The sequence below is a fragment of the Candoia aspera genome, chromosome 1 (genome assembly GCF_035149785.1).
Source record: "Candoia aspera isolate rCanAsp1 chromosome 1, rCanAsp1.hap2, whole genome shotgun sequence".
Lineage (NCBI taxonomy): Eukaryota > Metazoa > Chordata > Lepidosauria > Squamata > Boidae > Candoia > Candoia aspera.
Window position 1 is genome coordinate 271,001,415 of NC_086153.1, and position 15,325 is coordinate 271,016,739.

The 15,325-nt window shown below is 36.8% G+C and overlaps 1 protein-coding gene across 4 annotated transcripts in view; it reads right to left on the bottom strand.

Moving 5' to 3' along the window:
- The window catches only part of PHF21A (PHD finger protein 21A), a 160,989-nt gene that overhangs the window by 10,066 nt on the left and 135,598 nt on the right, over positions 1-15,325 (bottom strand). For 2 of the 4 annotated variants that reach the window (XM_063289666.1, XM_063289665.1), the window contains exons 11-14: positions 10,603-10,654; positions 9,583-9,662; positions 8,858-8,918; positions 4,373-4,395 (exon numbers count right to left, since the gene is read on the bottom strand). In XM_063289666.1, the coding sequence (XP_063145736.1) occupies positions 4,373-4,395; positions 8,858-8,918; positions 9,583-9,662; positions 10,603-10,654 (216 nt within the window). Of the gene's footprint in view, positions 1-4,157; positions 4,322-4,372; positions 4,396-8,857; positions 8,919-9,582; positions 9,663-10,602; positions 10,655-15,325 lie in introns of all 4 variants that reach the window. The other 2 variants (XM_063289664.1, XM_063289663.1) reach the window with 1 other exon arrangement.

The window sequence follows — 15,325 nt, forward strand, 5'->3', positions numbered from 1 at the left end:
GTTGCTAGAGTTATTGATTTTGTGTTAACTCCTGGATATCTTTACCTCACAGACATTTTAATTTTAGTACATTGCACAGATAAAGATTAAAGACATAAAAATAACAAGATTAGAGGAATGTAAAAGATATTTCTATGCAGTATTCTTTTTGATGAGCTGAAGGCAATTCTGACAACTTGCTACAATGGAATCCCACTTTCTAAAACTCTCTTCAAATTTAGAAACGAATAGTAAGATCTGTAAAAGTATCCCATTCTCCATAAAATATGGCATTCCACAGCAACTTGAGTAGTGGTAAATGAGATTATTAACAGTTTACAAACTGATTTTGAATTATGTAAGCCATTTCCCATTATCCTCAAAACAGTGGTAGGCTACCTCTATTATGGGTAAATCATGACAGAATATCAACCATTTGGGAGAGAGGATTACTCTCAAGCACTGGCTAATGCTTAAACTTTCTAACTGCATGAAACTCAAGGCTTTACACTCTGCAGGTAACATCATTAACTTCCAGCATGAGTATGCTATCTTGACCTATAAATTGTCATAGTTTGGTCCCACAAGTTCTGTGTACCAGATGAGTGATGGATTTCTAGGGCTCGATTTAAGTAATGAAATATGGGGGTGAGAGTTTAAAAAATCCCTCAGGCCCATCCTTGATCTCCTCCACCCCCCATTTTAGCCAAATGATGCACACGACCCTTTGTAAACTCCTAAAAACACTACATAAAATCAATTTCACAGAAGTTAATGGACGTTGGGCAGTGCTCAAATTATAGGGGGCTCAGCACTCTTAATTTGTACAGTCATATGAAAAAATAAGTACACCCATGTACAGTTTTTTCCCTTTTTTAACATGTGGACATATTAATATTTTATCTTTATTCAAACAGTATATAAAGGTGATGTGATTGAACAAAGGAACTATGAAAAATTGATTTTGCAATCATTTATTCAACAAAAAATTAACAGATATGCTATTTCCTTCTGTGGAAAAAGTAAGTACAACCTTGGCTCTAATACCTGGTATTGTTGCCTTTGGCAGAAACAACTTCAGGTAGACGATTCTTGTAACTCTCTACCAATCTCTGACATAGACTGGGAAGATATTTTTCCCATTCCTCCATGCAGAATTTTTTCAGCTATGTGCTGTTTGAGCGGTTTCTTACATGCACAGCCTGTTTCAAATCACCCCAAAACATCTCAGTGGGATTTAGATCCAGGCTTTGACTTGGCCGTTCCAGAATCTTCCTTTTTATTTTTTTCAGCCATTCCTTGGTGGATTGACTGGAATGTTTAGGGTCATGTTGAAAGTTCCAGTTTCGGTTGAGCTTCAATGTTCTGACAGATGATCTCACATTATCTTCAAGTACCCTCTGATACAATGAAGAATTTCTAGTGGATTCTATTATGGTGAGCTGCCCAGGCCCAGATACAGCAAAGCAGCCCCAAACTATAACATTTCTACCACGATTTACAGTTAGTATCAGGTTCTTCTAGCGAAATGCTGTCTTTCGTTTTTGCCAAACATGTCTTCTGATACTGTGGCCAAATGCTGTCTTTCGTTTTTGCCTCGTCTGTCCAGAGCACATTGTTCCAGAAGTCCTGGTCTTTGTCTAGGTGTTCATGAGCAAACTTCAGTCTTGCCCTGGTGTTCTTTCTGGACAGCAAAGGTTTCCTCCTCGCATACTTCTCATGTAGATTTAACACAAGCAGCTTCTTTCTAATGGTAGACTCAGGCACTTTGACATCAGTAGTGGCGAGAGCAACCTGTAGGTCACGTGATGAAATTCTGGGGTTCTTAGAGATTTCTTTCAGCATTCTGTGTTCTGCTCTCACGCTGAATTTGCTGGGATGGCCTGGCCTAGGCAAGTCTGCAATTGTTTGAAATCTTCTCCACTTGTAGATGATCTTCCAGACAGTGGAATGATTGATGTCCAATTGTTTGGTGATCTTTTTAAATCCCTTCCCAGACTTAGGCATCTATAAATTTCTTTTGGAAGACCTCAGAGATCTCTTTTGATCTAGACATGGTGATACCATACACTTAAAACAACAAAGAGCAAATCAAACCAAATGTCTGAGGTTTCAATAAGACAGGTTCTGCCCAGATCCTCTCTAACAATCTTCTAATCATTTGCACTTGATCTGGTGCACCTGATTTTAATTTTAGGTATTTGAGGAAATGTTAAATGTAGGTGTGTATTTACTTTTTCCACATGTGAAACTTGCATTTATGTTTATTTAAATTACACAATAGACTACAAAATGTAAATAGTGCATGGTATTTGTTATATTATATCCCTTTATCTATCAATATTGTTGAAGTGAAGATCAAATATTTGTATGTTGAAATATGTTGAAAAAAATCAAGTTTCTGTCATGAGTACTGATGGTGAGCAGGAGGGGGCCTCTATCCAGGGGGGAAAACGCATGCGTAGTACTGAGGAGTTAAGCAGCCATTCAAAGAGACACAGATCAGACCCGCCTTGACTTTCGGGGTTTATCTGTCTGGGTTTTTCCCATGCTTCTTCAGTTTGTTAGGATTCTGTTTAATGTAGCAGTAATAAACACTAGAGACCTACTCCTCGTCTCAGTGTGATTTCTGACTGTTAGGACAGTTTCAGTGGGATGTACTTTTTCACATGACTGTATAAAATCTGCATTAGCTGCTATTATTGCTATAAAGAGAATATTGTACTGTTTGCAGATTCAATACAACTTGTAACACAAATTTTCAGGTCTTTGCTGAACAGTTATAATGCTCCCCACCCCCCACCCCACTCCTGGAATGTTATGATTAACATAGCATGCAAACTGGACACACAAAAATGCTTTGTGACTATATAACAAACTCGTTCAAGGTTTGAACAATGAAATAAAATAGGAACTACATCACTATGAAAAGTTCAGAATATTATCTATGAACATTGAAAAAACAATGACAAAAAGCTCATTGTTTTATTTAAAGCAGAAAGGCTCAGATAAGCATGCAACCTTTTCTTAACCTGTTACAATTTTAAGAAATATTATGCATGCATGAGTATAAAATAGGTTATCATTTTTTTCCCTTTTTGTTCAAATCAGCTTTCATTACTGCCTTCTGGCAATTTAGAAGATTCCATTCATAATAACATTTTCATAGACTATGGGTTTCAGCATGAACAATGTGTTCTCTATAGGATTCCATCTTAATTTTATCTTTTGTCATATCTCATGGTGCAGAAAATATGTTGATATTTAGTTGCTACAGCAATGAAGCTTTGTGTGTTACAAGAATTTCAAACTGTTTATTTAGCAAGTTAGATGTACATAAATATTCTCAAGACATATTTACTCTGAATATAAAATGTAAGTTATACATGTTCTGAGTAGAATGTGTTCATTAACTGGGTTTTTATAGCAACAAAGGACTTACTTAAATTGAGAAAACAAAGAAATAGAAAATGATGAGTCCTGATTAAAGTTATGAATCCAGAACCCCCAGTTCTAAGCTGTTAATATGAGGACGTATTTGTTCCTTTGAATAATGAAAAGTTAATTATACATATCAGTGAAGGGTTAGAACAATTTTTACTCAACAACAATCTGTAGCCAGCAGAAGAATGACCAATTTTACAGTGCCCTCTGTACCACTGAAGGATACAGCGAGAAAGCAGAATCCATTGTCCAGGAATCTGTAAAGCATAAGACACTGACAAAGGCCACTGAAAATATTTCCCCATACATTGTTTTGTGAAGCCTGAGGAACTAATTCATCCTTTTTCTGATGATTAATACTTATTATTAGTTTTTCTTATGATTTGAATATGACAGGAAACCAAAGAAACCTGGTTTCCTTCCTGCCACTCCATTGTTAAAATGTGCACACACTGCATCAACCTCCCTGTGCATCTGAAAAGATGAATGGAGGGAAAACGTATTCATGATACTGGAATATCCTAGGGATTCTAGGGAGCTAATTATAAAATCCATCTATCACAGAAGAAATGGCAAGGAGAGGGGAAACAGGTACAACTATCAGTAATGCAGAGCCCAGAAGAGGAGTGATTGTTTCAGTGCAATTTACAGTATTTCTAAAAAACACAAATTCTGAAGTTTTTACACAAGTAGCTCTGCTTCAAACAATGTATCATTCAGCAAGAATTACTTACGTCTGTGGAGCTGGGGCTGGGCAAGGACACAGGCTGAACAGTTGCAGGGAAAGTAAATGTGGTCTCTGTCTTTTCATTTTCAGGGGAATCAGGATGACTGGACAGAGGGGATGTGGGGGTCAGAGCCCCAAATCCCAGCACAGTGTTGTATTTAGGTGGACGACCTACACATTAACAGAAGGGAACAAAAAGGGGAGGAAAATAATCTTACATACCTTTGGACATTGCTCCTCATTGGCTAGCATGAAAAAGGAAGTGATGTGGTACAGAGAGGTAGTTAGTATAATAGTCACAAGTGAAAGGAAACCAAGTAAAGATTCTAACTTTAATTTTAAGACATTTACAAGAATATTGCAAAAAGGATATTATGAGAAAAAAACACAGTTCTTCAGAAGGGTAAAGGTGGCTACTCCTAACATTTGTATGCTCATTTCAGTTTTACTGTCTTGGAAGTTCAATCTTTCCTTCTACATCAAGCCCCCAACTGGCTTATATCAAAAGTTGCCATGATTCATACCCTTAGATTGACTGAAGTATCTTCGTAATACTTAAAACAGTACCTACTAACACTTGATTCATTTTCTAAGCCTCATTTCTTCTTTTTCTTAGAAATCTGAGAAACTCAAGACATCATTTGGAGGCTATCCATAATGTTTACATTTAGGCAAGAATACTGATACCAGAATTACTTGGGAAATACTGTTGGTTTATTAAAGTTTGAATAATCTTTTAAAAATCACAAAGCATTCTGAGTCTAGATCAATCATATATTTAAAGAGCATTTTTGCCCATAAAATAACTATGACATAAAATTGCCCAGCTAAATCCACTCTTTATCTGATTGATCAATATAGCAGACTATGATGGAGCCCTTCAACAGAGCAAATCTGGATGTAGAGCTCACAATCATGCAAACTATTATTCTAACTGAAAACATAACACTATAGTCTTTTTCTAACAGTTTTCTGATGACTGATAAACAAAATTACAGACTGGAAGATTGAAGCATGGAATTAAGCTTTCATAGGAAATCTTTTTTTTTAGTTTGGCTACACCAAACAGGTGAAGCATGGTAGAAATAAACATAAAAGGTTCTTTATATGATCAAGAACAAAATGCCAATAGCAATGGAAAAAAAAAAAGTAAACCAAATCCACTTTAGTTATAATGACAACTTTTGGAAAAGGAAAAACCCACACAATGGAACCTGCAATGAATGCTTGAGCCTTTTAATTACTTACACTCATATACAGTATACATTCATGTACACTATTATAAGCACAATGCCTCAAGTTCATAATTACACATTTTAATTACAAAGTATTGTTCTAAAATTACAGCTTGTATTATTTTGAAGTTATTAACTTTATTTTTAAACAAACCCAGCAGCAGGGGAACTATTAAAAAGCATTAAGGAGAATCAGGGCCAGATATTACATAATGCTCACTCAGTTCTATTGTGCAACTAATAAAAAAAGCACCCATCACACTGGATTATATCAGCAGTATTTTATATCTAAAACAAAATCTAAGTGCTTGAAGAAGCTTTTTTAGGCATCTCATCAAGGAAGTATTTTAAGGAGTACATGATGTAAACAACCAGGGCTGGGCCATCCACAGCCCACATGCAGCTTCTCAGCACCATGTGACTACGCCATCAAATTGTCAACTGTTGACAGTGAACACTTTCTTTTTACAAATTCAAATGGGCAATGGGAACAGCAGATCTCTGGGAGACAGCTGCTTCCATCCTCACTCTTAAATCCTGTACTATCCCCCCAAAAGATCTGAAATCAGCCTGAAAAAAAATGTTATTCTGAGTTTGGGGTTTTTAAGGGTCAGAATGGGAGAGGTTTGTCCCCCAGAGGAAAGGGATTGAAAAACACCTGCCAACACTGAAATGCCATAGTACAAATATAATTATCTCTGTTACCTGGAATACTGTGTATAGTTCTGGTTATTGTATTTGAAAAAGGTTATTTAAAAAGTGGGAAAAGTACAGAAGAGGGCAACTAAAATTGTCAAGGAGCTCAAAAAATATTTGGAATTTTTTAGCCTGGAAAAAAAGCAACTAAGGAGTGATATGATTCATAAAAGCATGCATGGTATAGAAAAATATGGTATTTTTCTCTCAAAACTCTAATTTTGGAAACTCTTAGACTTAGCAACCAGAGTTTGGTTCCACTTTCTGTTCAGCATGACATTTCTTCACTCGTCTCAATTTTCATCTTTCCTTATGACCATATGAGACAACACACACTCATTCACCAAGTGACTCCATTGTTGGCCATTTAGATAAATCTCCATGACCTTGCTTTCTGTTGGTTCCTTATCTTAGCTCAAAGCCTTCCTTTTTTGATGGACCTTTATTTCTTCTTTGGATCAATGCCATCTCTACATTTTAGCCTTATTAAGAATTAGAAAGCTTTGTTCATTGTTGTTTGGCTGTGTGCCAATTTCTCCATTGATTTAGATTTAGGGACCCCAAAATGTTTTATCTTCCCTTTCACCATCTGCCTGGCACCTTACAGACCTGACAGTTAAGATACGCAGCCCTCAAATCAATACCTACATGTTTTTGGGTAGAAGGCTGATATCCTGAGCTTGCCCCTGTGATCCTTGGGGGCCAACCTGGACAAGTCATTCCTTCCAACCTCATTCTAGTCTTTGTCAGTTAAGCTTAGGCTTCTCACTCTATTATGATTTTATGAAATATCTATGCTAGGCTATATTCTATCCAGCTGAAGGCAACTGGTAGATTATTTTGTGCAGCTCTTTCCATATTTTACTCACCCTATTAACTTGCACCTTTAGAATATATACCTGTAATTACATGTTTCTTCTTTCATATACCTAGCAATCACCAGGTTACCTATAGTATGTGGGAAATGAAACCTTGCAGTATCTTTTTTAAGTCAACATGCTCTGTCCATCAAGAAAGAAGAATCACTTTTTCCACATATGCTCAGAGTTAATTACATCCATTATTATTTTTAAACTGATCACAAACACTGCCACTTCATGATCATTATAACACAGGGGAGCTATAACTCAGATATGCCCTTATTGATATGTCTTCTATGGACATGTGCTGTCAAAGGGAATCTATTTTAGATAATATTATTCAGGGTATTGTTAGGTGTATCAGGAAGCCTCAATGAACAACTCCCTGGTCCTGACTGGAGTTGTATTAATGCACATGGTATGTCATATGTATGTAATTATTTGTAACAAGGAAACAAAAATACTGTCCTGCATAGACCATGAGAGCTTAATCTAATTTTTTAGTATTGTTAATTGTATGATTTTTTTTAATGACTCATTTATTTGTATGTGTGTGTCTGCCGTTAAGTAGTACAGATAGTCCTTGCTTAATAACCGGTCACATAACGACTGCTCAAAGTTACAACAGCCTCAAAAGGAGTGCACTTCCGATAGTTGCAAAAGTCGCACCACCACCCTGAAGTCACGTGATTGCAATCTGGGCGATCAGCAACCTGTTTGCACTTGCGACAGCTGCCAAGCCCCTCGTGATCATATGATCGGCATTTGCAATCTTCTCTGCCGGCTTCCCCAGAAAGTCAATGGGGAAGCCAGCAGAGAAGGTTGTAAGCCGCTGCCGCCTGCTGAGAGGGCTGCCTCTTGTCTCTAGGGGCTGTTTAAAGAGTTCCTTGATGAAGGATTCCATCCAAACAGGCATGAAGGATTCAGCTGAATCCTTTGGCAGGGACCTTTTTAAACAGCCCCCAGAAACAAGAGCTAAAATATAAGCAGGATTCTCAGCCCCTGAGCAGAAAGGCAGCGTGGTAAGGTAAGGAATGCGGGGTGCCTCAGGGGGGTGGGTGAAATCCTTTGAGATTTCAGCGCTGTGCAAGAGGCATGAAAGATCCTTTGTGCCTGTTTGCACAGACCTGGAATCCTTCAGCAGGGAGCTCTTTAAGCAGCCCCCAGAGACAAGAGGGAGCCGAAATCCAAGCAGGATTTTCAGCTCCTGAGTAGAGAGACACTCATGGGCAGGGTGAGCCAGGCCTCCAAAGGTGTCCCCCACCCCCAAGGCACCCCATGCTCCTTACCTGGGATTCCATCTGCGAGATCGCTTAACAACTGCAACTGGGAGTGATTCCAGTCCCAATTGTGATAATTAAGCAAGGACTACCTGTATATCAACATTCAGCAAACATATATATATCACTTACATCTATTTCCAATGCTGGGGTTTTTGGCCAAGCAACAGTTTGTAGAAAATACTGCTTTAATTCCTACACTAGACCAGAGGTCAGCTAATAAAGCTGACAGGAAGGAGATTTAGAACAGATAAAAGTACTTCTTCACGCAGTGCAAAATTAATCTGTGGAATTCATTTACCAAAATATGTGGTTATGGATGCTAACTTGGATAGTTTGAAAAAAAGACTGGATAAACTACTGTATTAATCTTGAAGATTCTATGCTACATCTGTGTTGGGTAAAGTGTACCTCAAAATATTATCTTAATTGCAAAGGAAAAACAGCAGGAGAGGGGAATGTCTCTATCTCCTGTAAGTAACCACCCTGGAAGTATGTGGTTGGCCACTGTGAGAAACAAAATCCTGGACTAAGATGGGCCTTGGCCAAATCAAGCAGAGCTATTATTCTGTTTGTATGATTATTACTTAATATATTTTATTTATGTATCACACTTTCTCTTAATTACAAATTTACCTCGTTTACGTGTCCCAGGATGCATTGTGCTGTTCAGGTATGTGACTGCACTCTTCTTGCGCTTTGTAGAAGATAGGAACAAAGTAATTATTAAGGGTTTTTGTTAACTGAAAGCTATAGAATCACAAATGCATATCCATATATAACATAAACAAACATGGTTTACTACTTAAAATCTTTTCTAAAGATTCAAGTAAGCTTTTAGTTTTTTAAAGAATGCATTCATTATCTATTGTGTTACTAGAAACCCCCCTCCAGAGAAGCTAGACTTTCATGAAACACTGACAGAAAGCAACAGGGTGAGATCCATTAGCAACAAGAGAATGATTTAATACTAAATCTTCAGTCATTCCACAACTAGTATATAGATTCTATAAATATATCAGAGCAATCCTGAACGGTCAAAGTTTTCTAGTATCTTTGTGGATGGACCTGGCTATACCATTAGGCAACACCAGCAGCAAATGCTGGAGGACTTGGAGTGGCAGTTGAGTGTTGGAAAGCCAAGCCTTCCCAAACTAGCATGCTTCCCTCAGGTGCAGTAAGGACAGCCTTAATTCAAAGAGCATCATCTGCTGTACATGGAATTCGGAAGGGAAGTCATTTCATTCTTCTCTTTAGACAAGTCTGGCCAGTGCCATTTCTGGATGGGTGGACGCAAGAGCACCAAAGCAAATTCTTTTCAATCAGGTTTTATCTCTGATGTATAAACAAGAGATTGCTACCTCAGGCTCAAAAACAGCTCCACTGTAAACTGGATTTGCTGTGGTTCTTCGTTTTCTTTCTTGTCTCTTACTTTGTATTTCTTGGGGAAAGAAATAATTTGGTTAGAAAACACAAGCATTTCCAAGCACACAAGATTTTGTTCTAGAGTCTGAGCAAACTAGGAGTCGGAATCTATCATTTCTGATATTCTTTGCACAAAGATAATGCTAAAGAAACATCTGTATTACATAAAATAGCTTGAAAATACATCAATAAAGCATGATACCAATTCATTTTAAAAGATTGCTGCCTATATCTTCAAAACTCTCATTTTATATTTTTATCAAGTATATGAATCACACAAAATTTGCAACTGGCAATTAGTGCAACATTCATTATAGTGTATTACATTTTGCCATACATACTGCAAATTAATGACAGCAAAGAGCATTAAAGCCAAAATCAACAGCTACAGAGAAGTGTAAAGATCTATTTAATTGCTCAATATATATATCTCAACTCTTTTCTATGCAATAAGTCCATGACAGATTACAATGCACAACAGAGGATTACAATCTTAAAAACTGCAAACAAGTACATAGAAAAATGCATCCAAATATATGTAAACATCTCATTCACTGTCATTTAAGAGTAAATGAAAATAATTGCTGAAATATTTTAACTGGTCTTAAATTTAAGACACCTTTTTTAATCAAACATATCTGAAAATCAATTAGGATTTAGGTTCACCTATTAAGTCAGTTTTTTAAATCTATGTTGCAGGGCATAAGACAATAGCTTTCCCATTTTTAACCATAAGAGAACATACACTTTATCATGTTTGAGATTTTCTTAGAATACATAAAGAATATAGTGCTTCCTGTGTAGTATAAGACTGTTACTTTGCTACAGTCCCACTAAATCCCAGGCATTTCTTTGAAAGTAATCCCAATAAAGTGAAATGAAACTTCCCTATAAATGGATCTTGATGTTTTATTTGTTAAAAAAGCAATGAAAATGCATCTTGATTATCTTTTTACCTTCCAGATGGTCATGTGTAACAAGTCCAAGAGAAACCATAAAGGCAAGTTTCTGAATCAAAGAAAGAAAAAATTGAAATCACGCAGTATTATAGAAAATCAAATAAGCTGATACAATATTCATTTCTTAATACAAAGGATTCTTCAACAATCTGCATCAACTGTTTATCTCAAAATTATGGCAGAAATCATAAAGGTAGCCATGCATCTTGATATAACAGTTACATTCTCTCAAGAAATAAGAATTAATAACTCTAATTCTGATGATTTAGGACACTTAAGACAGTTCCATGGATCATACAGCAATCGTACTCTCTAGAGGTACTCTGCTATTATCTATACCAACCTTGTAAAGTGTAGGCAACATATTTCTTTAAAGAGTCAACCAACTCAGGTATGTAATAATTTTAAAATTACAGAGATGCAAGTGTATACTTCACATTATATAATGCTCCATGTTGTATTTAATACTTGTGATCATTCAGAAAACAGCTGCAACATAAAATACAGCACTATTCTTCTTTTAAACCATTTCAGAATTTAAGTTCAAATTCTCAAAATTAGCAGTGCTATTTTAACTACCTTTGGTTTATTACATGTTTAACATGGAAATTACACTGAAAACATGAGAACCAAGAGGAATAAGCTATAAAAAATCTAGCAATAAAATTAGGATTTAACTGCTTGTAGGTTCCCCAGGGCTTGTTCAGATGTAGTTTACCTCAAAATTTTAGTGGGGTGAAGGATAATCAAGATTAATCCTTGCATCAGGAAGTTCTTTCACCTTGAATGCAACGCATGTGACAATAGTAAATGAAACTAACTTAAGGCCCGTTATGTGTTTGAATTGTTAAAATGTGTTGAAGCGAAGAGAAGATCCTGCAATGACTTATATTTTTATTACATTTATATCTTTTCTATCCTTTGGGAGCTCCGGGCAGCATATTTCAGATTGTCCCTTATTTAATCATCACAACAACCCTGTGAGGTAGGTTGGCCTGAAAGTGGCCTCAAATTACTCATTTCTTCAACTTCATGGCCAACTGGGGATCTGAATCTGGGCCTCCCTGGATCCATTCTAGCACTGAATAAAGACAAATTACTGTTATAAAAGCGCAGTTCTTGTGCACAAATCTTTTTTGTAAAATCTATGAACCAAACAATGTGGATGTATTGTTAAAATATATGGCAAAAGTGATGATCTTCTGAATAAATTGCTTTGAAACTTCCATATTATGCACTGTAAGAATTCTTTATTTTCAGGTTCTCTGGGAAAACTTATATCACTTTTATAATTCGAATTATACCAATTTACAAATAGCAGGTAAAGATTTTTTTTCTAAAGTACTTGGATGGAAAATGGTATTAATACTCCAGACCAGCAGCTTACTGTAAATTATTCCTTCAAAATGTTTCATGCAATGCAGAAGGAATTTGGATTGCCTAAAACTGGTGACTGACAGTGAAGTCATCTTTTGATTTTTCAATCTGAGGTGTAGAAGCTTCTGAAACTCTTACGTTATTGTTGTATTAGAAGACTCCGAACTCTTTATTTTTATAGACAGCTGAAGAATAATACTAAGGTAGGTATTTGCAACCAGTATTAGTAAGAAAAATATTTTCAGAGTACTGAGTTCAAATAACTTATTTTAACAAATCAAAGTCTCTGGGAGTGGCAATCAATCAATCAATCAATCAATCAATCAATCAAGCCTTGTGTTTTAAAGAATGTTAAATATTTTTCTTGTGACCTTAAGGTAAGACTAGTTCATCTAAAGTATCCTGTTCATGTTTACTGGACATCTCAACAGATGTTTAAGAAGGATTACAACTTTTTTATGCTGGAGGTGTAATTATATCTGAGGGGACTCTAATGAATATGTTGTCCCATTTTGCATTCATATTGTTAATCTGATTTTACAAAGAGAAATAAGGTTTGAAGATGTTAATGTGATTTTAAATTATCTTTCAGAAACTTGGAATGTATCCATTTATGAAGAACTTTGGGTTTAATGAGTTTGGAGTGTGCTGTTGGAAAGAAATTATCACTCTGGATTTACAATCCTGGATTAAAGAAATCTGTTCACCCTTAGCTTTTGAACTGGCTATTTATGAATGTAATGGAAATAATTATCAATACGATTCAAGTTTTGAAAGCAAGTTTTCCTAACAGAGTCATTTTTATGTATTTATTATATACTGTATATGCTATGTCTTTCTTCTTTTTTCTTTATTATTTTTGTTTGAATTTCTTTCTATTACTCTCTTATAATTTTTCTTTTTCTCTCTTTATATACTCTGTCAATGAAGAATAAATTCACAAAATCATAGAATGTAAACACTGGAAGCAATCTGGGGATCATTTAATTTAACCTCCCACCTAGTATAGTAACGCACTACTACAGCAACTCTCAGACAGCCAATCAACTTTTGTTTAATCACAGGATAGTTCACTACCTCCTCAGGAAGTTATTCAGTTGTTGAACAGTTCTTACCATTAAGAATTTTTTCCTGATGTCCAATAAAAATCTACTTCCTCATAATTAAAACTCTGTTTTTTGTTCTGTCTTCTGGAATGATTCTGAGTAATTTTGTTCTACCTTCTTCAAGACAGCCCTTTGGATGCTTGAAGCCAGGTACCATGTCCCATACCCTTTGACCTCAGGATTTCTGTCTATGGCATCTTACCTAATACTTCTCTAAGCTTATTAAAGTAGCTCTCATTGCTTTTACTTCTTCAATCAACTTTTCCTAATTGGTTAGTATCAGATCAAGGAATACTAATTCTAGAAGGTCTCTTTTTCAACCTTCTGGAAATGCAATGGCCAGCAAAACCTCTTAAGGAATTTTTGGCTGAGTTAGTTTTTCAACATAGGTCTGGACAGTTTAAATCCTTCATTTTTGCTATCTCTTTTCTCCCTGAAAGTTGTGTGCCCTGGCTTGTCTGGCCTGGTACAATAACACGTTTGCACAGTAGTATTTTGGTTATTTCATCTTCTTTGTATTCTTACTCAGATGCTCTCAGTTACAGAGTATCTCATGCCCAAATTCCTGGATCTCAATACATGTGTGTACCTCCTTCTCAGAGTTTCCACTCCTCTTCCCCCTTTGTCTTCCTGGTTCCTTCTGAATATGTTATAGACTTCAATCTTTCCTATCAAAGCAAATATTTGTAGCTCAGGGTTGAACTGTTGAGTCCTTGGTGCTCTCCGAGCCTTGTTGCTTTCTCGCAGACGTTTCACTGCCAGACTAGGCAACATCTTCAGTGCGAGGAGGGAGTGGGCCTTGCTCTCCGTTTACATACCGTGGCTTGCCCTGCTTGTGTTGGTAGGGGTGTTGTTCTCTCCTTGGGAGTTCTTTGATTGGGCTGTTGTTTGCTGCTTGGTTGATTGCCTGAGTTAATAGTTCCTTGATTCAATCTTTCCTCCCACTCATGAGTTTGATCCTACCAGCTTTCAATAATACCAATTAAATCATATTCTCCTTCCTGCATTAAGAGTTCTAGTTCTTCCCACTTGTGTCCTACACTTGTGCATTTGTGTAAAGATGCTGGAACACTTGGGTCACATAACTTGACCTATTCCTTCCAGTATTTACATGCTCATTTCTGATACCTCCACATTCAGCATTTCCTTGCCAGCATCACACTATTTTCCATTTTCTCCTCTCCTTCCCCTATAGGATTCAGTCCTCCTTATCAGGTTTGCAAGGTCTCTTCCAACACATTTCTAATGATGTGCTAGGAGTCTCTAATAATACGTTACATTATCAAAGCAACGAAACCATTCCCATTGGTATCATCTGCATATCTAATTGTTCCTTTGGGGAATTCTCTTTCAGAGCTGTATCCTTTCACAGGAAAGAAGGAAGAGAACACAAAGTGAGCCCCAAGTATCTTTGCCCTCCTGTCCAGTGCTTCCTAGTCCCTTGCAGTGATTTCAAGGTTGTGTTTGGCAGTGTATTTGTTCCCATATGGATCACAAGGAAGGGATATTTGTCATTGGCTTAGAGTCTTGGAAATCTTTTTGTCACATTCCAAAAGTGTGCCCCAGAAAAGCACCACTCTGCTCTTGATAGACTGGCTGGCTAACAGATCATCACCACCACTTGCTTCCTGCTCTCTAGGGAAGAGGCAAGCATCCTTCCTTTTGTAGAACCTGAAGCACCCTCTTCTTCCATTCTTGAGATGTGTGGCAGCTGCTTTTCCTTCAATAGTCCAGAAATACAATCAACAGTGAAGCTCTGGAATCTATTCTGTAGCTTTAAAATTTTAAAGTCTTTTTTGACAGGCTTGGACATCTGTGTTACTTTCCTCCATCTCTCCAGTCCCTCCATTTTGCTTCTTGCTTTTTTCCAAGAGGCTTCTTAATTCAGTTGTCTTTCCACAAGCACTTCCTGTGACCTATTTAAAAATTCCCTATCTTCCCTAATAAGCTAGGGAGTAAAAATTTCATCTCTAGCCCTTTCAACCTCTCTTCCAGGATGGTAATCTTTTTGCATTTGTAGCACTGGAGTTTGCCTTCAGCAAAGAAAACAAATATGGCACATCTCATACTGATCACAACAGCAACTTTTTCTGCCTTCATGCTCCTCTGATGAAAAGAAAGAATGATACACACACACACACACACACACACCCTCCTTGATTTCTACCAATCTGTTTGCCTGCTGTTGGGGAGCTGGCTTCCCCTCAAGCTGCCTCCCAACTAGATCAACAGCAAGC